Source organism: Ailuropoda melanoleuca, chromosome 3 (genome assembly GCF_002007445.2).
Source record: "Ailuropoda melanoleuca isolate Jingjing chromosome 3, ASM200744v2, whole genome shotgun sequence".
Taxonomy (NCBI): domain Eukaryota; kingdom Metazoa; phylum Chordata; class Mammalia; order Carnivora; family Ursidae; genus Ailuropoda; species Ailuropoda melanoleuca.
In genome coordinates this window covers 90,138,088-90,165,205 of record NC_048220.1, presented here as the reverse complement: position 1 = coordinate 90,165,205, position 27,118 = coordinate 90,138,088, and the positions used below count along the sequence as shown (strand labels likewise).

General features: G+C 44.1%; 1 protein-coding gene and 1 long non-coding RNA gene across 6 annotated transcripts in view; one reads left to right on the top strand and one right to left on the bottom strand.

The window, feature by feature from the left end:
• The window catches only part of LOC105237334, a 97,873-nt gene that overhangs the window by 64,003 nt on the left and 6,752 nt on the right, over positions 1-27,118 (top strand). Inside the window, exons 3-6 of one of the 4 annotated variants that reach the window (XR_004624220.1) lie at positions 15,527-15,672; positions 17,016-17,072; positions 20,841-21,195; positions 21,985-22,254. This is a non-coding gene — a long non-coding RNA (uncharacterized LOC105237334). Of the gene's footprint in view, positions 1-15,526; positions 15,673-17,015; positions 17,073-20,840; positions 21,196-21,984; positions 22,255-27,118 lie in introns of those variants that run through there. The other 3 variants (XR_004624219.1, XR_855904.3, XR_004624218.1) reach the window with 3 other exon arrangements.
• The window catches only part of SLIT3 (slit guidance ligand 3), a 598,007-nt gene continuing 591,729 nt past the window's right edge, over positions 20,841-27,118 (bottom strand). For both annotated transcript variants that reach the window (XM_034656754.1, XM_034656755.1), the window contains 4 exons: positions 25,242-25,396; positions 23,667-23,952; positions 22,732-22,937; positions 20,841-21,177 (listed from right to left, as the gene is read on the bottom strand). In XM_034656754.1, the coding sequence (XP_034512645.1) occupies positions 20,942-21,177; positions 22,732-22,937; positions 23,667-23,952; positions 25,242-25,396 (883 nt within the window). In that variant the 3' untranslated portion in view covers positions 20,841-20,941. The remainder of the gene's footprint in view (positions 21,178-22,731; positions 22,938-23,666; positions 23,953-25,241; positions 25,397-27,118) is intronic.

Sequence of the window (27,118 nt, the reverse complement as noted above, 5' to 3'; positions counted from 1 at the left end):
GGGGTCCCCTACTCCTCCGCCATCTTAACTCCAACCCCATTACTGTCTTTTAGGTAACTGATTTTTTGTTGTTCCTCCTCTGTCTGATGCTATTTATTTTATCTCATGTATTTTTAATTTCAATTATTGCATTCATCTCTGATTATCTCCTTAAGTGTCTCACTGATGTCCTCTACTCTCTCGCAAAATTAAGGAGTGTCTTTATGACCATTACTGTAAATTCTCTGAAATATTACTTATCTCCATTTCACCTAGGTCTCTTTCTTTTTGTCTTGTTCTTTCATTTATGACCTACTTCTCTGTCTCATTTTGTCTAACTCGGTGTCTTTCTCTGTGTGTTAAGAAAGTCAGCTGTGTCTCTTGCTCTTGAAAGTAGTGGGTGGCAAGCTCAGTTTAAGAAGGCGTGTGCATCCTCCACAGAGGGTAACCAGCCACTGCCAGGACTGAGGGCCTTCAAAATGTACAGTAAGGAAACAATGTTTGCAGGGTTTGCTCCAATCTTCTGAGGTAGGGGATTTGAAGTGCTGGGACTGAGGCAGGCCCAGCTGGAGGTGTGGGGTGCAGTGCAAGCAAGTTAGGAACTGAATGCTGGCACCTGGTTACTGCAGGTGGCTGTGTGTTTATGCTTGGGGGCTGGGGAGGAAAATGGCACCTGCCAGGTTTTTTTTTTGTTGTTGTCCTTGGAGAAGTCCCTCAGTGATCCCTGTCCTGCCTTACTGAACAAATGCACTCTGAGATGAGTAAATAAGTCTCCTTCCTGTATGCCCCAGGCATTTTTCAAACTGCTGCTTCGATGTGACTCTCTAGGCTGTTTTTAATGCTTTCTCTTTAAGGGTGGAGACTCATCCTTAAAGCAAAGAGGACGCCCTCTTTGCTCTCCCAGATCCAAGCCTGCTGATTTTTAAAGTTCCAGGCTTTAAGTCCTGCATGTTGTAAGAACTCAAACAATTCTCTGGTTTTCAAAGCCAAATGCTATGCAGATTTGTCTTCCCCATGCAGGCTTCCTTGTATGAGGGTCTGTTTCTTTTATTTTTTAAAGACATATTTAAATTTAAATTCAAATTTAATTATTTTATTTAAATTCAATGTAATGAACATAGTTTATTATTATTTTCAGAGGTAGAATTCAGGGATTCATCAGTTGCATATAACACCCAGTGCTCATTATTTCTAGTGGCTTCCTTAATGCCCATTACCCAGTTATCCCATCTCTCCACCCACCTCCCCTCTAGCAACCCTCAGCTTGTTCCCTGTAGTTAAGAGTCTCTTTTGGTTTGCCTTGCTCTCTGATTTTCTTACTTTTCCTTGTGTTCCTCTCTTTTGTTTCTTAAATTCTACACCTGAGTGAAATCTTAAGGTATTTTTCTTTCTCTGATCGACTTATTTTGCTTAGCATAATAACCTCTGGTTCCATCCACATCGTTGGCAAATGGCAAGATTTCATTCTTTTTAATGACTGAGTATAATATTCCTGGGTGTGTGTGTTTGTATATATGTATATTTATTTATACACTGTGTGTGTATATATATATATACACACACGTTGTCTGTGTGTGTATATATATATACACGTTGTGCATGTGTGCATGTATATATACACACTGTGTGTGTGTGTACACATACATAATACATATATACACACATCACATCTTTATCCATCCATCTGTTGATGGACATCTTGGCTTTTTCCATAGTTTGGCTGTTGTCGATATTGCTGCTATAAACATTGGGGTGCAGGTGCCCTTTCGCATCACTGAGTTTGTATCCTTTGGGTAAATACCCAGTATCCTTTGGGTAAATACCCAGTAGTGCAGTAGTGGGTCATAGGGTAGCTTTATTTTCAACTTTTTGAGGAACTTTCATACTGTTTTCCAGAGTAGTTGCACTAGCTTGCATTCCCACCAATAGTGTAGGAGGGTTCCACTTTCTCTGCATGCTTGCCAACATCTGTTTCCTGAGTGGTTACCATTCTGACTGGTGTGAGGTGGTATCTCATTGTGATTTTTGGTTTGTGTTTCCCTAATGCCAAGTGATGTTGAGAATTTTTTCATATGTTGGCCATTCTTTGGTCATCTTTGGAGAATTGTCTGTTTGTGTCTTCTGCCCATTTCTTGACTGGATTATTTGTTTTTTTTGGGTGTTGAGTTTGATAAGTTCTTTATAGATTCTGGATACTAGCCCTTTATTTGATAAGACATTTGCAAATATCTTCTCCCATTCTATAGGTTGCCTTTTAGCTTTGTTGACTGTTTCCTTTGCTGTGCAAAAGCTTTTTATCTTGATGAAGTCCCAACAGTTCATTTTTGCTTTTGTTTCTTTTGCCTTGGCAGACGTGTCTAGCAAGAAGTTGCTGCGGCCAAAGTGAAAGAGGTTGCTGCCTGTGTTCTTCCCTAGGATTTTGATGGATTCCTGTCTCATGTTTAGGGTCGTTCATCCATTTTGAATCTAGTTTTGTGTAAGAAAGCAGTCCATTTTCATTCTTCTGCACATGGCTGTCCAATTATCCGAACACCATTTTTGAAGAGACTGTCTTTTTTCCATTGGATATTCTTTCCTGCGTTGTCAAAGATTAGTTGACCATAGTGTTGAGGGCCCATTTCTGGGTTCTTTATTCTATTCCATTGATCTGTGTGTCTGTTTTTGTGCCAGTACCATACTGTCTTGATGATTACAGCTTTGTAATACAGCTTGAAGTCCAGAATTGTGATGCCTCCAGCTTTGGTTTTCTTTTTCAAGATTGCTTTGGCTATTTGGGGTCTTTTCTGGTTCCATAAAAATTTTAGGATTTTTTTTTTCCCAGCTCTGTGAAAAAATTTGATGGTATTTCGATAAGGATTGCACTGAATGTGTAGATTGCTCTGGATAGGATAGACATTTTAACAATATTTGTTCTTCCAATCCATGAGCATGGAACATTTTTCCATTTCTTTGTGTCTTTCTCAATTCCTTTCATGAGTGTTCTATAGTTTTCAGAGTACAGATCTTTTGCCTCTTTGGTTAGGTTTTCCTAGGTATCTTATGGTTTTTGGTGCCATTGTAAATGGGATTGATTCCTTGATTTCTCTTTGTTCTGCCTCATTGTTATTGTGTAGAAAAGCAATTAATTTTTGTGCACTGAAGGTTTCTTTCCTTTCTCTGTGCGCATTGCTCCCTCCCTCCAGTGGACAGACTTGAGACAGTCCATTTAGCACTCTAATGTGTCCCCATCTTTCCTACCCTCTTCAATGTGGCCTCTTCTCTGTATTTAGCTGTGGAGTTTATTCTCCCATTCTTCCAGTCATTTACACTGATGAGTGTTATCCATTTGTATCTGTGGAACATGAGGTGAGCTTAGGAAATTTTAACAATTTTCTTCCAAATTCATGAGCACAAAGAATTCTTTCCATTTACTTATATCATCATTGATTTGTCATCAATGTCTTGTAGTTCTCAGAGTAGAGATCTTTTACGTCTTTGGTTAAGTTTATACAAAAGTATTTTATTGTTGATGTTATTGTAAATGGGATAATTTTCTTTTTCCTTTTCATGTAATTCATTGTTAGTGTATAGAAATGCTATCGCAACAGTGGTTGAGTGTCAGCTCTTGGTTTTGGCTCAGGTCGTGAAATCGAGCCCAGCCTTTGGCTCCACGCTCAATGGGGAGTCTGCTTGAGATTCTCTCCCTCTGTCCCTTCCTCCACTCATGTGTGCGCTCTCTCTCTCTCTCTATAAATCTTTAAAAAATTCTGTTGTTTTCCATGTTAGTTTTATAATCCTGTAACTTTACTGAATTTTTTATTAGATGAAGCCGGGTTTTTTTGGAGTCATAATGATTTTCTATGTATAAAATCATGTCATCTGCAAATAGAGACAATTTTAGTTTTTTATTTCCAATTCTGATGCACTTTATTTATTTTTATTGCCTAATTGCTGTGGCTGGGACTTCAGGACTATATTGAGTAAAAGTGGTAAGATGGGTACTCTTGTCTTGTTCCTGATTTAGAAGAAGAGCTTTCAGCTTTTGTCGTTGAGTATGATGGTAGGTATGGACTTGTCATTTGTGGCCTTTATCATGTTGAGGTAAAATCCTCTTATTCCCAATTTGTTGAATTTTTATCATAAATGGGTCTTATTGAATTTTGCCAAATGATTTTTCTCTGTGTGTTGAAATGATCATATGATTTTTACATTTCTATTTATGTGATGTGTCACACTGATTTGCATATGTTAAACTATCCTTGCATCCCAGGGATAAATGTCACTTGATCATGGTGAATAATCCTTTTAATGTGCTGCTGAATTCAGTTTGCTAATACTGAGAATTTTTGTTTTTATATCAATGAAGAATATCAGCCTGTAGTTTTCTTTTTTGGCAGTGTCTTTTTTTGGCTTTGGTATCACTGTAATGGTCTGGTAAAATAAGTTTAGGACTGTTCCCTCTTTGTTTTTATTTTGTTTTTTTGTTTTGTATTTGTTTTTTGAAGGCTTTGAGTAGAATTGGCATTAATTCTTCAAATGTTTGTAAAACCCACCAGTGATTATTCTGGGCTTTTATTTTTTTGGGATATTTTAAATTACTTAATCAGCCTCCTAACCAATAATTGGTCTGTTCAGTTTTTTTTTTTTTAATTTCTTGATTCAATTTTGGTTATGTTTTTAAGAATTTTTCTATTCTAGGTTATCCAGTTTGTTGGCATATATTATTCACAGTAGCCTCTTAGATTAGTTGTAATGTCTTTTTCATTTTGAATTTTGTTGGTTTGGGTCCTCTCTCCCTTTTCCTTGATTAGTCTAGCTAAAGTTTTCCCAATTTTGTTTCAAAGAGCCAATTCTTAGTTTGATTATTTTTTTTCTATTGTCTTCCTCTTTATTTCATTTATTTCTGCTATCTTTATTCCTTCCTTCTAACTTTTGGGTTCATTTTAGTCTTGTTCTAGTTCCTTAGGGCAGAGTTAGGTTGCCCATTTGAAGTCTTTGTTTTTTTCTTAATGTATATGTTTATTCCTGTGGACTTCCCTCTTAGATTTGCTTTTGCTGCATCCCATAAGTTTTGGTATAGTGTTTTTCCATTTTTGTTAATCTCAAGATACTTTTTCTTTCTCCTATTTTTCTTCATTCATTGGTTATTCAAGAGATTGTTTAGTTTCCATGTATTTATTTTTATAGTTCCCTTCTTGTTACTGATTTGTAATTTTCATACGAAGGTAATCAGAAGACTCTTGGCATGATTTCAGTCTTCTTGAATTTGTTTTGTGGTCTAATTTATAGTCCTAGAAAATGTCGCATGTGTGCTTGAGAGTAATGGGTATTCTCTTGTTTTTGGATAGAATATTCTGTATGTGGCTGTTAGGTTCATTTAGTCTATAATGTTGTTTAAATCCACTGCTTCTATTGGTTCTCTGGATGATCTATTCATAATTGTGAGATGGGTATTAAAGTCTCTATTATTGTATTCCTGTTTATTTCTCCTTTTAGCTGTGTTAGCTTTTGCTTTATATGTTTGGGTGGTCTGATGTTTGGTACATAAATATTTACAATTGTTCTATCATTGTGGTGGATTGACTGCTTTATCATTATATAATGACCTTAATTTCATCTTTTTTACCCTTTTTTGGTTGAATGTCTATTTTGTCCGATACCAGTATAGCTGTCCTTGCCTTTTTTTTCTTTTTTTTGAGGGGGGGTTTACTGTGTGTTTGAAATATCTTTTTAAGTGCCTTCACTCTCAGTCTATGTGTGTCTAAAAAAGGCTAAAATAAGTCTTTTGTAGGTAGCATATCATTGTATCTTTTTTTTTTTTTTTTAATCAGCCATTCTGTGACTTCTGGAGAATTTAAACCATTTATATTTAAAGTAATCTATTGAGAGGTATGAAATTACTGTTACCATTTTATTTTCTGGCTGGCTTGTAGATACATTGTGACTGCCCCCCCCCCCCCCCCCCCGCTGCATTGTTTTTGTGTCTTGATGTCCTGTGGTATCATTATACTTGGACTTCATCATGTTCTTTTGTGTTACCACAAGTTTTTCCTCTGTGGTTACCACTAGGCTTACATAAAATATCTTAAAATGGTAAAACCTTAAACTGCTAACAATTTACTGTCAATAGAATTCCAAAACTTTACACTTTTACTTCTCTCACATTTTAGGTTTGATGTTCAAATTACCTATTTCTTATATTGTGTAACTAATAAAGGTTAATGTAGATGTGGATATTTAACTTTTAAACTAGGCTTGTAAATATGCACCACCAATATTAGATTACAGAGTCTAACTTTGAATATATATTTACCATTATGAATGAGTTTTACACTCCTTTCTTAGGGACTTACCCTCTACTTCTAGTCAGAGAACTCCTCTTAGAATTTCTTGTAAGGCAGGTCTCATTGTCCTAATTGCCATTAGCTTTTGTTTGTTTGGGAAAGCCTTTATCTCTCATTCATCTCTGAAAGACAGCTTAGCTAGGTATTGAATTCTTGGTGCAGAATTTTTTTTCTTTCAATATTTTCAATATATCATCCCGTTCTCTCCTGGCCTGCAACATTTTTGTTGAAAAATCTGCTGATAGTGTTATGGGGTTCCCTTTTATCTAATTTATCTTTTCTCTTGCTTCTTTCAATTTTTTTTGTCTTTAACTTTTGACTGATTTTGATTAATTCTAATAAATCTTGGTTTAGCCCTATTTGGAGTCAACCTATTTGGGATGTTTTGGGGCCTCATGGAGCTGGATGTTTATCTTGACCCTCAGGTTTTGGCAATTTTCAGTCATCATTGATTTAAATATACCTATTGTCCCTTTCTTTCTCTTCTGGAATTCCCACAATATGGGTATTATTTATTTTGACTGTGTCCCATAAGTCTCATAGGCTTTCATCACTTTTTTTCATTCTCTTTTTTTTCTTTAGAGATTTTATTTATTTGACAGCGAAAGAGTGAGCACAAGTAGGGGGAATGGCAGGCAGAAGGAGAGGGAGAAGCAGGCTTCCTGAGGAGCAGGGAGCCTAATGCAGGGCTCGATCCCAGGACCCTGGGATCATGACCTGAGCTGAAAGCAGATGCTTAACCGATTGAGGCACCCAGGTTCCCTCATTTTCTTTTTTTTTCCCCACTAACTGGATAATTTCAAATGTCCTGTCTTCTAGATCAAGTATTGTTCTGTGTGGTCAAGTCTGCTTTTGAAGTTCTCTATTGAATTCTTCATTTGTCATCATTTTTTTCCAGCTTTAGGATTTGTCTTTGGTTCTTTTGTTTTCTAGTTCTTGAACTACTCATTTTACTCACACACAGTTTTCCTAATTTCATTTTGTTGGTGTGTTTTTGTAGTTCAGTAGACTTTTCTTTCAGTAGACTTCTTTAAAAGAACTATTTTGAATTTTTAAAAAAGATTTATTTGGGGGGGGAGAGAGAGAGAGGGAGGGAGAGAGAGAATGAATATTAGAATGCATGAGTATGAGTGGGAGGGGCAGAGGGAAAGGGAGAGAGAATCTCAAGCAGACTCTGCACTGAGTGTGGAGCTTGATGTGGGGCTCGATCCCATGACCCTGAGATCCTGACCTGAGCTGAAATCAAGAGTCAGATGCTTACTTGACTGCACCACCCAAGTGCCCCAAACTATTTTGAATTATCATCTGATGGTTCATACATCTCTATTTCTTTAGGGTCTGTTATTGGAACTTTACTGGTTTCCTTCAGTGGCTTCATGTTGACCAGAGTTTTCCGTGATCTTTGATATGTTCGTATGTGCACATTTGAGTAAATAGTCTCCTCTTCCAGATTTTAGAGACTTGCTTTGGCAGAGACATTTCTTCACCATTCTGATCTGTTTAGGTTTCTGGGCATGTCTGACTGTAATGTCTTTGGATAGATGAGGCTTTCAGTCATGTTCTGTTTTTGGACAAGGCCACTGCCCAAGCTCAAAGGTCGGGGTGTGTGTGTTGGCTGAGAACTGTTGGCTTGTACCGCTGGCTTGTTTCCCTGACTAATGAGGCTGTAGGATGTTATCTGGGTTCTCCAGTCAGGCTTACTAGGTGGTTGGGATTGGGTAATATACTCAGCAGTGGCTGGGGTTATGAATTAGTTTCTCTGCATTGCTGGGGCAGCAGGATGGGTCTGAGGGCCTCCATGGCTTGTTTTCTGGGGACCCAAATCAGACAAGACTGTGCACTGAATTTGCTGACCAGACAGAGCCCCTGGTTTTGCTCAGCAGACAGCAAAGTCCGTGTTCTGTGTTTAAGGCCTCTGTGAAGAGCGCTGTTGGATGGGCTATGTCGCTTCCTGTGTACTCCAGTTAGGTTCTCTGTTCAGGTGGGTTGAAGGCTGTATTCAGCAAATGACTGAGCTGCAGATTAGTTTCCCTGGCCAGGGACAGCAAGAAAACTAGTTTCAAGGCTAGAAAGACTCTTTGTGGTCTTGACTGTAGGCATGCTGCACCCTAATTTCCCTGGCCTAATGGGGTCCCTGGCTTTGCTCTGGAAATCATGAACCTTGCCTGCTGGACTCTTTGCTTCAGTGCTGCTGGGCTACATAGCTTTGCTGGTGTTCTGGCCAGGCTTTCTGTTTGGGTGAGTCTAGAAACTTCATTCAGCTGTGGACAGGGCTATGATTTTAGCTCTTGGCAGGATGGGAGGGCCAGATCCAAGCAGTTTTCAAAAATTTCCAAGTATGAGGCTTTGTGGTCAGGAGGGATCAGGAGCTATACTCAAGCAGTGAGGAGGGCTTTGAATTAGCTCACCTATCTGGTCTGAGCAAGTTAGATGGCTTCGAGGCCAGCAGGGCTCTTTCTGCTTGAACAGGGCCAGGAGCTACACTTAGTAGTGGGTGAGGATATGACTTCACTCTGCCTGCAGGGGCTTGTGGGGGTGGGGAATGGTGGGGTAAGCATACAGGCTACATGGCTCTTCATTTTAGGTGCCAAATCAGGCAGACCTGTGCCCTGCCAAGGTCCCTGGTCAGACTTTCCTACTGTTTTGGCTCTGGAGATCAGCAGACCTGCTTGTTGAGACATCTGTTTGGGCACTGTAGGAAATTGGTCGGCCAAGATTTGAATGCTGGTTGTTGCAAGCCCCTTCCCCTTTCTTCTTCACAATGAGATTACCAGTGGTCAGTACTTGCAAATTTTCTTGAAATCTCTGTGGTATGAGACAAGAATGGGGTTTCCCAAGGAGGAGCCCACAATGCTGGGGAGGCTAGATCTTCATGCTGGGTTCTCTCTTCCTACTGGAGGAACTATAGGCTCTGGGGAGACCTTGATGTGTGTTGCAGTGGTCTGGGGAAGGGGCAGTGCAGTCAGCATGTAACCACTTTTCTTATCCTTCTAACGTTGTCTATCATGGTCTCAGGTGCAGGAGGATGCACCCCCACAATCTAGGTGGTGTTCCATCCATGAATAGTTGTTAGTTGTTTTCCTTGTGATGAGGAGCAAAGTCAGGAATGACCTATGTCTCCGTGTTGGTGATGTCACTCCTGTATGATCCTTCTAATGTATTTTTGAATTTGGTTTGCTAATATCGTGTTGAGGATTTTTATATTTTCATCTGAGATATTGATGCATAATTTTCTTGTAGCCTTCATGTCTGGTTTCAGTATCAGGGTAATGCTGGCCTTGTACAATGAGTTTGGAAATGTTCCATCCTCTTCTATTTTTTGGAAGAGTTTGAGGAAGATTGCTATTTTTAAGTGTTTGGTAGAATTTACCAGTGAAATAATTTTGGCTCCGACTTTTATCTGTTGGGAGGTTTTGGATTCCAGATTCAGTCTCCTTACTAGTAATTCTTGGTTTGTTCAGATTTTCGGGTTCTTGATACAGTCCTCATAGGTTGTATATTTCTAGGAATTGAACCGTTTCTTTTAGGTTGTTTAATGTGTTGGCTTGTAATTGTTTGTAGAAGCCTCGTAGAATCCTTTGTATTTCTGTGGTATCAGTTTTAATGTCCCCACTTTCATTTCTCATTTTGAGTCCACTCTTTCTCTTTGTGAGTCTAGCTAAAGGTAACTTATTTATTTTTAATCTTTGCAAGAAAATCAGCTCTTAGTTTAATTGATACATTCTATTGTTGTTGTGTTGTTTTGTTTTGGTTTCTGTATCACTTATTTCTGCTCAGTCTTTATTTTCTTTTTTCTACTTATATCAGGCTTGATTTATTCTTTTTTGTTTTTTTCCTAGTTCCTTGTGGTGTGAAGTTTATTTGACATCCTTTTTATTTCTTAATGTAGGCATATATTGCCATGAACTTCCCTCTTAGAACTGCTTTCACTGTATCTATAAGTCTTGGCATGTTATCTTGCTAATTTCATTCGTTTGAAGGTATTTTTTGATTTCTCTGAATTCTAATGTGGCCTGTTGGTTGTTCAGTAGCTGTTCTTTAATTTCCACATTTGGAAATTTTCTAATTTTCTTGTAATTGACTTCTAGTTTCATATCATTGAGGTTGGAAAAGATGCTTGATACGATTTCAGTCTTTTTAAATTTATTAAGACTTGTCTTGTAGCCTAACCTGTAACCTGTTCTGAAGAATGTTTCATGTGTTCTTTAGTAGAATGTGTATTCTGTTGCTTTAGGATGGAATGTTCTGTATATGTCTGTTAAGTCCATTTGGTCTAATGTGTCATTTAAGGGCAATGTTTTCTGATTTATTTTTCTCTGTGGATAATCTATCCATTGATGAAAGTGAGGTATTCAAACTCCCAGTCATTAATGTATTGCTGACTTTTTCTCCCTCTAGGTCTGTTAATATTTGCTTTATATATTTAGATGCTCTGGTGTTTTGTGTGGAAATATTTATAAATGTTATATCTTCTTGTTCGATATACCCCTTTTTCATTATGTAATGACCTTCTTTTATCTCTTATTAGTCTTTGTCTTAAAGTCTAATTTGTCTGATATAAGTGAAGCAACTCTAGCTTTCTTCTGGTTTTCATTAGCTTGGAATATCTTTTTCTATTCCTGAACCGTCTGTGTGTATCCTTTCATCTGAAGTGAGTTTGTGGATACTGTATAGATGGGATTTTTTTATATTATTATTCAGCCATTCTGTCTTTTAATCAGAGAATTTAGTCCATCTATATGCAAATTAACTATTGATACCTGGTGGTATTTTGTTGATTGTTTTTTGGATGTTTTGTGGTGCTCCCTTCCTTCGTAATCTGAAGATTTTCTGTAGTGTTATGTTTAGATTCCTTTATCTTTTTTCTGTCTACTATAGGTTTTTGCTGTGTGGTTACCCTGAGGTTTACATAAAAGGATTTATAGTTCATGTTAAAAATAACTTAAGTTTGGGGGCCCCTGGGTGGCTCAGTCAGTTAAGCGTCTGCCTTCGGCTCAGGTCGTGATTCCAGAGTCCCTTCTCTGTGGGGGGTCTGCTTCTCCCTCTGACCCTCCCCCCTCTCATGTTCTCTCTCTCTCTCTCAAATAAAGAAATAAAATCTTTTAAAAAAATAACAAGTTTGAATACATTCTAAAGCTATACATATTTACTCCCTGCTACCCCCATCTTTTATGGCTTTGATGTCACAATTTACATTTTTATCTTGTGTATCTATTATAGGTTTTTTTAATTCCTTTTGTCTTTTAACCTTCCTACTAATTTGTAAGTGATTAACCCACCATCTTTACAACACCAGATTATTCTGAGTTCCACCCTTATCAGTGAAATTTATACTTTGGTATGTTTTCCTGTTACTAGTTAGTACCCTTTAACTCCCATTTAAAGAGTCTCTTCAACATTTTTTTNTTTTTTTTTTTTTTTTTTTTTTTTTTTTTTTTTTTTGTAAAGTCAGTCTAGTGGTAGTGAATTCCTTTTAGCTTTTGCTTGCCTGGAAGACTTTATTTCTCCAGTTCTGAAGAACAACTTTGCTATGTAGAGTATTCTTGGTTGGCAGTTTAAAGAAAAAAAAATTATTTACCTGCTTAATCTCTACCCTCAACATGGGGGTTGAACTCATGACCCTGAGATCAAGAGTCACCTGCTCTTCTGACTGAGCCAGCCAGGCACCCTTGTTGGCAGTTCTTTACTTTCAGCACTTTGATAGTGAGAACCTGGGAGTGTCACCCTGCTGGCCACCTGAGCCAGGCGATCAAGGGTCATCCCCTGGGTGGCAGCCACAGGAAAACAGGGCACCTGATGTGTGCACAAGCTCCTTGCTGGGAGACACTGGTGGTCTGAAGCACGTTGGGGAGAGTGTGAAGATAGCACCTGCCCTCCAAGGTCTCTGTAGAGGATTGTAGTCAGCCCTCAGATGTGTGTTTAATTAGGCGCTTGTCCCTGAGGCTGAAGCTATAAAGTAATTGGCCTCTTTCATAGAAACCCTGGGTGCCTCAGTCTGTTGCCTCCCCACTGTGCCCTGCGGTGTAGCCAGTGAAGAACTCTTTTACCCACGAGCGTAAGCCCCACTGGCCACCAGAGTCAGGTGGTCAAGAGTTGTTCCCTGGGTGGCAGCCATAAAACTGGGGTGCCAGATAGGTGCGCAAGCTCCCTTCCAGTAGATACTGGTGACCTGGATGCAGGCAGAGGGAGAGTACAAAGATGGCACCTACTGGCCTCCATCTTTGGAGAGTAGATCAGTAGGCCCTTATCTGTGTTAAATCAATGCCTGACCTTTAGGTGGATGCTTTAAGATAAGCCTCGTATGCAGAAAAACTGATCGCTTTCCTGCCTCTCTGCTGTGCCCTGGGGTGGGTGAGTCTGCAGGTGTGAGCCCTTTAAGAACGGTTTTTCAGTTTGCTATAGCTTTGTGGGCCTCAGGGATGCAAGCCCTGTTAGTCAGTGCAAAGTCCGCTTCTCCCTCTCCCTCTGCCCCTCCCCCACCCCGCTCTCTGTAATAAAATCTTTATTTTATTTTTTTAAAGATTTTATTTATTTTTTTGACAGAGAGTCAGCGAGAGAGGGAACACAAGCAGGGGGAGTGGGAGAGGGAGAAGCAGGCCTCCCACTGAGCAGGGATCCTGATGCGGGGCTCGATCCCAGAACCCCAGGATCATGACCTGAGCCGAAGGCAGATGCCTAACGACCGAGCCACCCAGGCACCCCTGTAATAATTCTTTTTTTTTTCTATTTTTTTAAAAGATTTTATTTAGAAAATAGAAAATTAGAAATTAGAAAATTTAGAAAACTAGTAAATTAAGATTTCATTTATTTATTTGACAGAGAGAACACAAGCAGGGGGAGTAGCAGGCAGAGGGAGAAACAGGCTTCCCACTGAGCAGAGCGCCCCACACAGGGCTTGATCCCAGGACCCCAAGATCATGACCTGAGCTAAAGGCAGATGCTTAACCGACTGAGCCACCCAGGTGCCCCTCTAAATAACTAATTTTCTAAATAATTTTCTAAATTTTCTAAATAATTTTCTAAATTTTCTAAATAATTTTCTAAATTTTCTAAATAATTTTCTAATTTCTTGCGGTGAGTAGTTACAATCTGCCATTTTTACCCACCCAGCATCTATTTATTACTTATTGTCTTTGGGGAAACACTTGTTTTCACCTTGGACTACCTGTTTCTGGCTCCAGGGATGGTCATGTGATACAGACTTGGCCAACCAATGAATCTTATTCTTTTGCCCATAATGTCTGGTTCAGTAATGGATATTTGCTTGAATCCAGGCCAGTCAGAGGCAGTGACTGTTGGGATGTCTCTTGGAATTATTGGAAAAGAGAAGCCCTTATCTCCTGGATTTGAAATTAGTAGCATGTATTGTTCTCATTGTTCAGTGGCTGAGAGTCCCTTTGCCAACTCCTCAGGAGGGTCTTGAGAATGAAGCCCATGCAGAAGCAAGCCAAGCATGCAGGAGAGACCCAGAGCCCTTACGACATTGTGTGAGCTCTAGGATATATGCATCTGTGTTTGATGCAATGAGAACTAAGATTTTCCAGTGACTTGAACCAATATATTCCCTTTGTGGCTTAAGTTAATTTGAATTGCTTTTTGCTACTTGTAATCTTCAGAGCTTTATGTCAAGTATTGCCATCCTTTATTTTTAGAAGGGGAAACTGAATCTCAGTGATATTGCCGGAGTTAAACAGCTGGATAGGGGAGAGGATGTGGAGCTCTTTAGGGCCAGTGGGCTGGAGCCAGATGGAGGCCTGCTCACTTATCACTTAGACCTTCCCCCAGTGCTACTCTCAAGGCTTGCCTCACCTCTGCTACCCCTGCAAGCGCAGACGTTTACAAAGTCTGTTTACAGACCTCTGGTCAGGTGCTGAGAGCCTCTCCGATCCCTGCAGCAGTTTCTAAGATGACTTTGAGTGAGTAAGGTTCCTCTGACGGTGAGTGAATCCTGCCGTCATTACTGGGAGTTGGCCCAACATCCCTTGCCCCATCTCTGAGTTGGGCTGCTTAAGCCTTCTGACCGACACTTTCTTCGCTTGCCTTTGACATTCCACAGACACATCCACAGTCCTTACGTCTTGATTTGGTAACTTTTTCACTGTTCTTCCTGCTGGGGCCTACCCGAGGGGTAGAGTTCCAGGAAATAGAAACATTTTTATTAACGCTGTTATTGATATTTCTGCCAGTAGCAGGTCCAAAGATGAATGCCCTGTTCCACTGTATTTTATATGTGTCACCTAAGCATAATAAGTCCATAATCCATTGTTCTGCACCTGTTTGCTGTGACTGGGTGATAAGGAAAGAGTGGCAGAGGAAGGATGATGGTGGCACCGCATTGCCAGAAATGTCTCGGTCCATTTCCCATCAATAATTGTGTTCCAAATACAAGTATAGACTGCCAGCCTGCTATGTATTCTCTCCAAGGGACCAGGCTCCCCTGGGGGGGGCACTATTTGTTACCTATTGAGCACTTTCACCCCCTTCTTCCTTTGTAAATGGTTCCATTCAGGTCTTACAGGAAGGATCTGATTAGTCCCTGATAGGGTTTCTCAATCTTAAGACCACCGACCCCTTGGCAGGATACTTCTTGGTTGTGGAGGCTGCCCTGCACGTCATCGGGGGGTTAGCAGCTCCCCCTGCCCTAGTCAGACCATCAAAAATGTCTTTAGACATTGCCAGTGTCTCCTTTGGTGGCAACATCTCTCCCAGTTGAGAAGTTCTGCAGTTGACACAAAAGGGAATTTGACAGGGATGGACAGAGCCGTAGGTCCCACACCCAGGAGGAGGGGCTACTTGGTCTATGCTTGGAAAGTGGACGCTGTTGGTTCCTGGCCAGCAGCTTCTCCTGGCAGGGATGCTCAGGCAGCCTGATGGAGGATGTGTCAGCGCAAAATCTACTCCCCCCACTTTCGTTTCAGATTTTTTTCACGCTGAAAGCTTTGAAGCTAATATTAAGGGCATCTTGATGGAGACTCCGTGCCCCTGGCCTGTGTGGCCATGTCTTGCTTAGGAAATACCAGGGGAAGAAGGAACGACAAACCTGNCACTTTCGTTTCAGATTTTTTTCACGCTGAAAGCTTTGAAGCTAATATTAAGGGCATCTTGATGGAGACTCCTGTGTGGCCATGTCTTGCTTAGGAAATACCAGGGGAAGAAGGAACGACAAACCTGGGCCCTTTTGCAACACTTGGTACATCTGCTGCCCCCCATTGTCTTGCTTCTAGTGGTGTTCTTCATGGAGATCCAGGGCTATCTGCTAGGGAAGCAAAGCAACCTTCAGTCAGCTGGTGGTGGCTTCCAGACCCATGGCATTCTTCCTTTAGAAAGGCCGTGAGCTCCCAAGGATGCCTCAGAGTTGGGAAGCTGAAGGGTGAGTTCTGCCCTCGCCCTCGCCCGCAAGCCCGCTCCTAGAGCTTGCTCGCCCACGTCATCCCCTCCGGCCTCCTAAGATGCTTGGGCTCTCCACCTCGCTCAGGTGCCACCTGCGTGGCGCAGTTAGCTCATGAGTTCTGTGTGGTCAGGCTTCCTCCTTCCGTTTCTTGGTGCTTCACCCGTACCCATGTCCTAGTTCTTCAGAGAGGCTTTCCTTGACCTCACCATGTAAAGTACCCACCAGCTATTCTGTCACGTCACTTCTATTTCTTAAAAATACTATCTGATAACTTTTTGAGTGTCAATCAACAAACAAGCAAGTAAAGCTAAGTTTCAGGAGAACAAGGACTTTGTCTTGATCATCTTTGCGTAGCCTTCAATGCCTAGAGCAGGACCTGGCACATTGATGTTTAATAAATGCTTAGGAAGGAACGAATAAAAGAGGGGGCTAATTAGCCATTGGAGTACCCAGGACAGATCTTCCTCCACCTCTTACTAAGTGTTCTTGACACTGGTGTGGCTTCTTCCCCCATGACCCTTGGCACCCAGTCTGTGACTGTACAAATCACACACCCAGCAGACCTCAAGCCATGTGCTGGGCCTTCTCTCTCATGTCTCCTGGGAACTCCGGGTCCTTTTCTCCTCACTTCATGTTTCACGAAACCAATTGTTTCCACTAACTCCACACCAGACTTGTCCAAACCCCATGAATGTAGTCATCTTTGCCCCAGGGAGTGAAGGTCAGGAATAAAAATAAGACACACCAGGGAGTAGGGCTGAGTTTATGGTATTCACAAGAACATCTGATAGGTCTCCTGTGACTCATCCGTTTATTTTAATGAAATCAGATAATGACAGTCTGTTGAATCAAAAAAGCACATTATTTATCCCCTCATGGTGAAGTGGCACTGTAACATTGTTTTAAAAACCATCTTACAAGTTTTTTTCTTAGAACCTATTGTTGAGTTAGAGAAAGCAGCTTTGCCAAGTGCCCGATTCTGTCTTTGCCAGTTCCGGCAGCTGGCATCCCTCCCACTGTCCCCAGGCATTTCCATCGGCACGGTCTAACCCCCACTGGAACACGTGGGTCAGTGCTGCTGAACCAGGCACTGCCCCAGCTTCCCAGCCCTCCGAGTGCACTGTGGGGGAAGGTAGGGGACACTTCTCTGGCCACCCAGAAGGTACCACAGGGTCTGTCTCAGCCTTCGCTCTTCCTGGATGCTCACAGTAGCAGGAAGAATGATGGCCTGGGTAGTCACCTGGGTCTGTTTCTGCTTCTGGGGTTAATGTGTTGGATGACCTTGGTCTCTGGTTTAGACACTGCATTTTTTTGATTCCCAGGTTTATCCCTCACCAGGGATTCCCTCAGGTTCCTTCAGCTCTGATATCGGAAACACGGTGAGTTTCGAGGGGCAGGTCTGCTTATGCTAGCGGCTTCTCCTCCCAGCAAAGCCCGTGGGTGACTGCTTGGCCATAGAGTTCAGTCTGATGGGAGCTTTGTATCTGGTGGAAGGCGAGGTGAGCTCCATCCCCCTCCTGGCTGCTCCAGGGTTCCTAAGGGTCATTCTGGGGGATTTCCCCCTCTTTCTCTGGCCCAAAGAAATCTCCCTCCCTTTCCTTTCCCCTCTTTTCCTTGTCCTGTCCTATTTCTGAGGCATCAGACTCAGGTTTCCTTCTGAATTTGAAAAGGCAAAGCCATCTTCTACATGGGGCCTGTTGGCATGTCAACAATAGCAACAACGGTAGTAGCAACAGCTTACATTAAAGGTTTTTAGTTTACACTTTACAAAGAGCTTTTAAATACATCATCTCAGCAGCCATTTTAGGGTCCCTTGGTTGAGTCAAAGGGATTCTCCCTTCCCCTGAATCCTGCTCAGGGGGAAACTGAGCCCAAGCCCCCTTTCACATATGATTTTCTCCACACACACACACACACTGAACCATACTTCTAAGCATGCAAGTTACCTGACTGAACTCTTTTTGCCCTGGGGGACTTTGTTTCTAGAATTTGGCTGTTGAAATGAAAGCGTTTTAATTTGCATTTATTAGAGAAATTTCCTTTTGGGGAGAATTTTCTTAATCTTGCATTAGGCATTTCATAAAGTCAGGGCTTCCAGAATTGAGGGGAAGGCTCAAAATTGCCCTCAAGCCACACTAAGAACATGCTCCTTTTGGCTGTGCCGGCTGACTGCAGCTGGAGTTGGGAGTGGGCGCAGGCCGTGGCTGGCAGAGGCAGGCCTTGGATTCCTTGGGGGAGGCAGAGGGAAAGCTGGCAGCCTGGCAAGTCTTCTCAGAAAGTCAGTGACCCTGGTGCCTGGCTGTCAAGATGGCAGGCCGAGTGGGCTTCCCGTCATGTGGAGAGGCTAGCTGGGAGTGTTGGTAGAACAAGCCTAGGGATTTACCCGTGTGGATGAAGTGGGCTGATGGCGTGAGGGATGGGGAAGGGTGTTGGGCACATCTCAGGACATGCCTTTCAGGACAGAACTTTGGCGCTACCACAGAGACTTTTGGGACCTATCTGGAAATCAGCATTGTTTAGCTACAACAAGCTCAAGTGAACAACTGGGAAGCCCCCATTTTGGGTGGCAGAGTCCTTTCTCCTCTTCCAAGCCTGCCTTGCCTTTGCCACTAATTCTGTTCCTAAAACAGCTTGTCTTGCTATTCCCCTACTTAAAAACCCCGCTGGGTCCCTGTGTTCTAGCCTGCCATACATGGCTCTTACTGGTTGAACCCTTGCCTTCACGCCTACCCCATTGATTCCTACTCCCCAGTGTGCCTCCCACATTCCTGCCGCCCTGGACCTCTGACTCTTCCCCAAACATACTGGGTCTTTTCCCTGTTTCACTGCTTTTTAACAGGCCATTCCCTGGAAAGTTCAAGTCCCTTTTTCACACCCTCCCCCTCCCCCGGCAAACTCCTATTCATCCTTGAAGACCCAGGATTGGAGATTTCCTAGTCTGGACAGCAATGTCCCTTGTTTATACTGCCATGAGGGAATTCATGTAATAAAGCAGTTGTCCCATGATTGTTTTTGCCCTGGACTGTAGGATCCTTAAAGGCAGATGTTTCTTTCCCATGAGGAGTAACTTCTGGAGTTAGGCAAACTGGGCCCAAGTCCTGGCTCTGTAATTTATTGGGCATCTATTTTTATACAAGTTCTTTAACTGCTCTGTGCCTCAACTTTATCAACTGTAAAATGGGTTGTAATGCCTTTACTATAGAGTTGCTTTGAGAATTAAATATGTATTTATATATATTATATATATATAAATTAGAATGGTATCTGATGTGTAATGTAGTAAGTACTAAGTGAATCTATCTGTTAATACTAGAAACACATCCACCATAAGGTACACTAAGTACCTGGAACATAATGTGCATTAGTACACACATTTTTAAATAAATTCCTCCATCTTATTTCTCCCTCCTTTTCCTCCTTTTTTCATCCCTCTCTTCCTTCTGTTCTTCCCTCCCTATCCCTTCTTTCCCTTCCTTCTTTCCTTCTCATTTGCCACTTGCCTTGTGCTTTTCCAGCTTCCTTTTTTGCTTCCCTCTTGATTCTTAGAATCTTTGGCCCACTGTTGGTCCTCGCAGAACCAGTAGGCTCCTCTGGGAAACCTCCATGCTGGAAGGTCCTCTGAGCCCCACGTTTTCCTCCAACACTTCTGCAGGGGAGGCTCCCAGGGGAAAGGAGGGATGAGTGAGAGACAAGGAGTTGGTGTGAGCAGCTGAGCCCCTGAGCCGTCTGTACTAGCCTGAGGGGAGCTGAGAGACAGCGGCAAGTCTCCATCAGGCGGCCTGCCTTTGCTCACATTACCTGATGTATAACTGTCTAGAAGCTTTCTGGATACTGGGGGAACAGAACAAGACTTGAACACAAGCAGGAGAAGTAGTAGTAAAGAACAACTACTTTCTTTTCCTGGTCGGGCTTATCCGATGAACTAACTGAATGTCCTGTGTTTACACTACACTATTTAGAGAAGGAATCTAGAGCTTTGAGTTTGGCTCTTCTACTTATCAGACACATGGCTTAAGGCAAGACACAGAGTTTGAGAAAGGCGTGTTTCCTTGTTTGTGAAATGGGGCCATATGGCTTCACCCTTCTTAAGGGAGCAGGGATTGCACGGATGAAATCACGTGCAGTACAGATACACGTTGGAAGGTGTTGCAGATGTTGCAGATGGGCAAGGAGTTGTGATGACTTATGAGGGTGGCCTGGAGGATCAGGCGGCAGAGGCTTGTTTGTCCCAGAACACGATCCTCCCAGAACTTTCCAGAGTTGGACTTCTACCAGTGCTATGGGCGGGCTGGGTTCCTGGCCTTCCTCATCCTTGCAGCCCCGGCTGCCCGCTCTCCTAGCACTGCATTCCAAGGTGAAATGGGCGGTGGGACGTGGGTGGCTCGGAGCTTTCAGAGGAAGGGCCAGTGGTTGGGGCCTGAGGAGATGGCATTCGCCGCTTCTTCTGTTGACTCATCTGGAGAGGGGCAGGGAGAGAGGAGGTGTTTTAAAATTTGGCAAAGTTGACTCAGATGAGGGCTGTGGCAGTTTCACATTGCCCCGTAGTGGAAGGCAGGGCCAGCCAGGATGGGGGAAGAGGGGCCTACAGTAGGTTCGGACCCTGCCGGCGGCCGGGGCAGGTGCAGGCGGTGGCCGTGAGTCTGAGGCTCCCAGGGTGTGGCGGCTTTTCCTGGAAGGACGGCTTCGGCAACCAGGACTTAAAAGCTGGGTGCTTTTAGGGAAGAAAAAAAGTCATTAAAAATAAGAAGAAACAAAGAAAAATCTTTTCCTTCTCTTCCTCTTACGGTTCCTTTTCCTGAGCTCAGTAAGCAGGTCTTGGTTTCTGCTGACATGATACTGTTTCATCAACATAAAAACTTACTTCCTTCTTCCTCCTCGGACAGGCTATCACTTCTTTATTCTTATCCTTTTGTTTTAAAACATTTTTATTATTCTTTTTTCTTAAAATTTTTAACAGCTGTTTATAAAAACACGACAAATACACAAGACTTGGTAAAAATAACTCACTATATATGGTACATATACTCAGATGGTGTGATATATTTATATAATAAAAGATGAAAATAGTCACTTTCCATAATAAAAATAAGTTCTATTTTTTGTTTATTTTACAATATACTTAATATTCTCTTCTGCTTCCTCTCCAGCTTTTGCTTCTTCACCTCGAATCTCGAGGGGGTCCCACATGGCTGTCCCAGCCCCCACGAAGCTGGAGTCAGAGAGGTGGGGGGCAGGTGGGCAGATGGCCTTAGGAACACTGGCGGCAGCCGCACTCTAAGTGTCTTTCCACCTCTTCCACGAACGAGGAGCCGTCGGTGCACTGGAAGACGTATTTCCGCCGCTTGCTGCGGGTGGGCTGGCAGCACTGGGGCCCACAGCCCCCACGACATTCCATGATGGGCACTCTGGAGGCTGTGGCACACGAGGCATAACCTTTCTGGCGGCGGATCACCTCTCGGACTACCTCCCCCAGGCACGGGCTCTCTGCAGAGGGTGGAAGAGGTAAGGTCAGGGCATGGCTGGTACAGATGATGGGCCAGGGTCCATTCCCGGGCAGGCTTTCGGGAAACATTGGTGGTATGAAGACCCTTTGTACTTCTTCACTCGTCCCTCCATCTGCCTGTCCACTAACCCGTCCAGCTGTTCCACAGATTTCTGGGCCAGCCTCTCTGCTAGATTGATAGGTCCTGAGCATTTCATGGTGACAAAAGCAGGCCCGTCCTTTCCTTCAGGGAGCACAAACACCGCACTAGATGTGGCCCAGTAGTAGGCTGTGGGCTAAATCCTGTCCCCAAATTTTGATTGTGCCACCTATACTTAAAAACCAAATTAAATGTCACCATTAAAAACCCCAGGAGATCAACTAAATACTGGGATTTCTGGCTTTGCTGAAAACCAGGGAGTCTCCAGTTTGGCCCAGTCCCCACCGGTATAGAGCTTAGATACAAATTCTAGAATCCCTGAAGTGAAAATGTTTTTAAGGGTAAACTGAGGTGGGGGCTACACAGAAACAGAACAAGGCAAGGCGCCTGATGCAGCCCAGGCGTGTGTCTCCGGGATGTGCTGCCGGAGGGGAGAGCTGAATGAGGAAAGGAGTTAATGAACCCCGATAGCTGCTTGAATCTTCACTGCCTGCCGTACTGTCCGTGTGACATTGGGAAGAGGGCTAGAGCAAGGCCCTGCTTAGATCCCCAGCCCTGCAGCCTAAAGCAAGACACTGGCCATCCCTGAGCCACTTTCCTCGTCTGGAAAATGGTGACCCGTTTCCCTGTTCTTCCTACTGCTTCACAGGTTACCAGCCTCAGAGAAGACTGAATGAGAAAAGGCTTTATGCATTTTAATGAATTTTGGTAAGCGTGATGTAATTTTTTTAAATGATGAGATTGTTACAAGATAGTGAGTGCCTGTGTATACAATGTGGGGTGGTGAGAGCCAATGTGGCAACGTAATCATTGTCCAGTCTGGTGAGGGGAATGTGAGCGTTCTTTATCTTCTGACAGGTTTTCTGTTAAATCTCAAATTATTTCAAAATAAATAAAAAATAAAAAAATTTAAAACATGGTCAGTTTTGGTTGAGAATAGTATTTTAACTAGGTATAAATGTGAAAGAGTCCTTTAGAGACAGGGTGGTCTGCCTAGGAATCTGGGCACAGGGAGGAAGACTTCTCCATTTCCCTGCAGGAAATAAAACCCTCCAAGGAGAGGTAGATATGAATTTTAATACAGTTCAGTTTTAATTTTCCTGTTCTTGAGCTTATTTCAAAATGAATACACTACATGGGTCAAGGTCATGGAAGGAGGGCTTCAATCTGCTATGTTGTGGGGCTAATTAGTTACACAGCAGTGGCCTACTGCTGCAGAGATGTAGGGTGTTGCCCCCATGTTCAAGGTGAAGGAACTGAAGCTTAGAAAGCAACGTTGCAAGATCATGCAGTCTCCACGCTGAAAACTCGGGACTGTCGGCAGTCTGGATATGAAGTCCAGCTCTGCCCCCTGTGGTTTTCTCTGGCCCCCCTCCCCTGCACACAGTGGACCCACCTTGCTCGCAGTGCTCCCCACTAAAGCCAGGCTGGCACAAGCAGTAGGGCTCCCCTCGATCTGAGAAATGGCACTGCCCCTGGTGACACTTGAAGGTGGAGCAGGTGCTGGAGTCATTCTTGTGGTCACACGTGGCCCCGCCGTAGCCTTCTGCACACTTGCACACATATGAGGTCCCGGTTGCTACACACTTCCCATGGTTGCAGCTGTTGGCAGAGGACAGAATGAGAACGGGGAGGGCAGAGAGCATGCTGCCGGAGGCTTTCTCTGTCTACCGCAGCAGGGCCCAGGCTCAGAGTGGGGCGCCCAGAGCTGTCCATCCCACTGTCTGCCCCCCACTAGCCCAGGGGCTGAGCATCAGTCCAACCTGCTGGAGGCTCGGATCACCTAAAGTCAACTACCAGCTGTGGCCACGAGGCTGGCTGGCTTGCCGTTTTACCGGCAGTAGAACTCCCCGATCCAAGGGGCAGGTGCCGGCTCCGGAGCAGCTAAGCAACCTCTAAACACCGTCGTTGCCCTAGCATCTTGATAATGTCACTGCCGCTGCCACCAGCAGTGCCAGGCTTTGGGATAAGTGCATTACACCAGACCTCATTCTTTCTTTCTACAGTCCCCTCTGCTCTGCTGCTTCGGTGCTGCAGATAGTCTTATCCACATCTCCTAGACGGAGAAACTGATGCTGAAATTCACTGTCCTTCCGCTTGACGGAGACAGGGGACCTCAGCAAGGTGCTCCTGCACTACTCTAAGGGGGACCTGCTTTTGGCTATGTAAGCTGTTGACCTAAGCAGTCACACTGACACAGGTTCTGGGTCCGATCTGACCACACTCCCTCCAGCTTTCCTCAGTTCCACTTCTTGGGGTTGCAGGGGAGGGAGGAGGGATGGAGGCAGGGACTGAGTCCATGTGGGGAACCCGGGCTCGCAGGACACTGACCTGTGGCCCAGACAGGGGTCCCGGGCCTCCTGGTCGCACAGCGGGCCGGTCCAGCCTGGATGGCACTCACACACCACGCTGTCCTTCTCCACGGAGCGGCACACGCCGTGCTTGCACACGGTGCAGGACTTGCAGCCCGGTGACACTCCCAGGGACTGTGGCGGGAGGGCCTTGAAGTCTTGCAGCTCGTTGTTGATGCGCACCTCGTGGATGCAGCCGTGGAAGCCCCCCAGTGGCCGGTCCGTGCCCTGGCGCAGGGCCGAGAGGCCCGTGGAGGTGGGGATGCCTGGGGGAGGGGTGCCAGGACATCCGCCTGAAGACCCTCCCCTGCCCACCAGCTCAGACCTCTCCTCAGAGCATGAGGGAGGTCTCCACGTGCTTGCAGTTACGTGCTCACAGCTCTGGGCCTCTGCTGTTCAGATTGAGGGAATGGACCAAAACCTGGGGCCTTGTCCACACAAGGGTTCCTGTCCTTTGTCCTGCACTTTGACTCTTTAAAAAACGTGAATTTGTTGCTAACATTTTAAATATACAAAATTTCCCATAAAAACCCTTATTTCAGGCTTTCTAGAAAAAGATCTGATGGCTGGCCACAGGGCCACAATGGTGGGACAGAGGAGGACCACCCCTTCTAGGGAGGGAACAGAGAGCGTATCCCATTCCCCTGCTGTCCCCACCAAGCCTCTCCTGCCCCTTGTCACAGCCCTGCAGAGCACAGGGTGGGAGAGCTAGAGTTTGGGAGAGAAGGGGTGTGGGGAGCAGCTTTGATCTGTGGAACTTTGGGTATCTTCAGTGGGGGAGAAACTATGTGCCTTCTGGGACTGCTCTTGACTGAAGGCTTTCCCTGGGCCCCTGGCACCTGGACCAGCTGTTAAAATAGTGTAGATTCCTGGGCCTTCCAGAGGGGGACTCCTTGGCCAGGAGGTCTTGGGAATCTCTTTGTTGAACCAGCTGCTCTGGTGACTTCTTTTCTTTCTTTCTTTCCTTCCTTCCTTCTTCTTTCTTTTCTTTCTTTCCTTTTTCTTTTTTTTTTTTTTTTTTTGCACATAACCCTTTGAGAACTACAGGCCCTGGGCTGCATTTCAGGCCCCAGCTCTGCCAGCCAGGTGGCTATTTCTACTTCCTTTTAGGCCTTTATATATCCTTCATCTCAAACATGTTCTACATACGTCACCTGAGCGTCACATTGGGTGACATGGTGGCAGAGCAGAGGAAATGCGACCTGAAGTCTGCAGGTGGTGGGGCCTGGACTTGACCTCTATCTCCTCCCTCCCCATTCCATCTTTACCTCTTCCCACCATTCCCACCATCTTTATCCCCTGAAGAACTTGTACTTCCCCAGAAGGAGCCTGTCTTCTCTCCTTTCTTCTCCTCCTCCCCATGATCTGGCTGTTTACCCTTTAGGGATCAGCTTGGTTGTCACTTCCTCCAGGAAGCCTTCCTTGATATGCTTTGGTAGTGGATGCTGAGATCAGGTGAACCCCAGCCAGTGAGCTGGGGTGGGTGGCCAAGCACGGGAGGGTGGGGGTGGTGGGAGGTGGAGGTGGTGGGGATGGGAGGGGAGAAGAGCCTTACCTCCGAGGTAGAGGGGGCTGTTGATGCCTACTGCCGGCTGCTTCTGGAGCTTTCCCAAGCTCTTCGGGGCTCCTTTATCCACCACCAGGTTCAGGGTCTGGTTTAGCATCACCAGCTCCACGCTGTGAAACTGCCCATCATTCACTGTCTCCACACTGGGCAGGAGAGAAGGGGTGAGAAGCAGAGGGTTTGCTGGGTGCCTCCCACAGCCAGGCACTGGGCCATGAACTTGGCCAGCATTACTTGCATTTTGTTTTATTTTTCATTTGGAAATAACTTCAAACTTAAATAAGTTGCAAAAGTAGAAAGAGTACAGAGAATACTTCCTAAACCCATAGACTCTCCTGTTAGCCCCATTTGCTTTATCATTTATTTTCTTTCTCCATATCCGTCTGTCTCCATAGACATGGATACATCTATATGTATATACATATATACACGTATAGTTTTTGTGAATCCTTTAAAAGTCATATACCTTACCCTTACCCCAGATGCCTCAGTGTGCATTTCCTAAGGACATGGATAATCTCCTACGTAAGTACACTGCAGTTTTCAACTTCGGTAAATTTAACATTGGTACCACGCTTGTGTCTAATCAGGCTGAATTTTAATTTTTCAATGGATCCAATACTATCTTTATAGCATTTTCCCCTTGCAGTACAAGATCCAGTCTAGGGCCAGGTAGTGCATTTGGTTATATAATTTGCATTTCTTTCTAGAATTTTACAGAGTTAAGCAAATTCCATCCTCACACCACCTTCTTAATTTTTGCTCTACGTCATGCCACTAGGACCATTATTAACATGTTTTTCTTCAATTGCTCCATTTTCCCCCTTAAACGTGAGTAAGGATATAAAGCTAGCATTGTTCTAAGGAATACTGTCCCTGAGAAGAATATTCCAGGGTTATATTATTCCTAGTACATATGAAAAAAAAAGGATCTCAAAGTGTCAATAGTTTGTCCCATCTAAATTCATCTCCTGCACCTCCAGCAGCATGCTTACCGTCTGTGGATTAGTAGTACCGTACAACGCTGCTTCACGCGTTTACAGCATTACAGAAACAAGGAAACGGGCACCTGGTGGCTCGGTCGGTTAAGCATCTGCCTTCGGGTCAGGTCCCGATCTCAGGGTCCTGGGATCGAGTCCTGCATCGGGCTCCTTGCTCAGCACAGAGTTTGCTTCTCCCTCTAACGCCCCTCGCCCCCACTGGTACTCTCTCTCTCTCCCTCTCTCAAATAAATAAAATCTTANCGGGCTCCTTGCTCAGCACAGAGTTTGCTTCTCCCTCTAACGCCCCTCGCCCCCACTGGTACTCTCTCTCTCCCTCTCTCAAATAAATAAAATCTTTAAAAAAAAGACGAGGAAACAGAAGTTCAGGGAGGTCAAATAATGCTAAGTCCCCACAACTAGTGAGTCCTAGAGCAGGACTGTCCACTGAGGGACGTCTAGCTTTGAAGCCCACATGTCTGCTCCTTTCCCGTGCTGCCTCCCTCAGTCCCAGCAGGCCCTCAGCGAGGGCTGATGACGCACAAGGGCCAGGTACCGTGCTGAATGGCTCTCCTCTATTATTTGACCCTCACCATAATTCTATAAAGCCGTGTCAGATATCCCATTTCACAGATAAGACGACTGAGGCCCAGAGAGGCGAAGGGATTTGTCTGAGGTCACCCAGTTAGTGTGTTCCAGAGAGAATGCATAGGCAAAACTTTTCCAAAGTTCTGCTCTTTCCCCCGATTCGATTCTCGGCTGGGGGCTGGGAGGGAGCAGTGCGTGCAGGTGATGGGCATTTGGAAATACAGTACTCCTTCTCTGAAAAGGGCTCTCTGAGGGGCAGCTGAACTCTGCCTTATCCATTCAGCTGTGGGTGGTGAATAC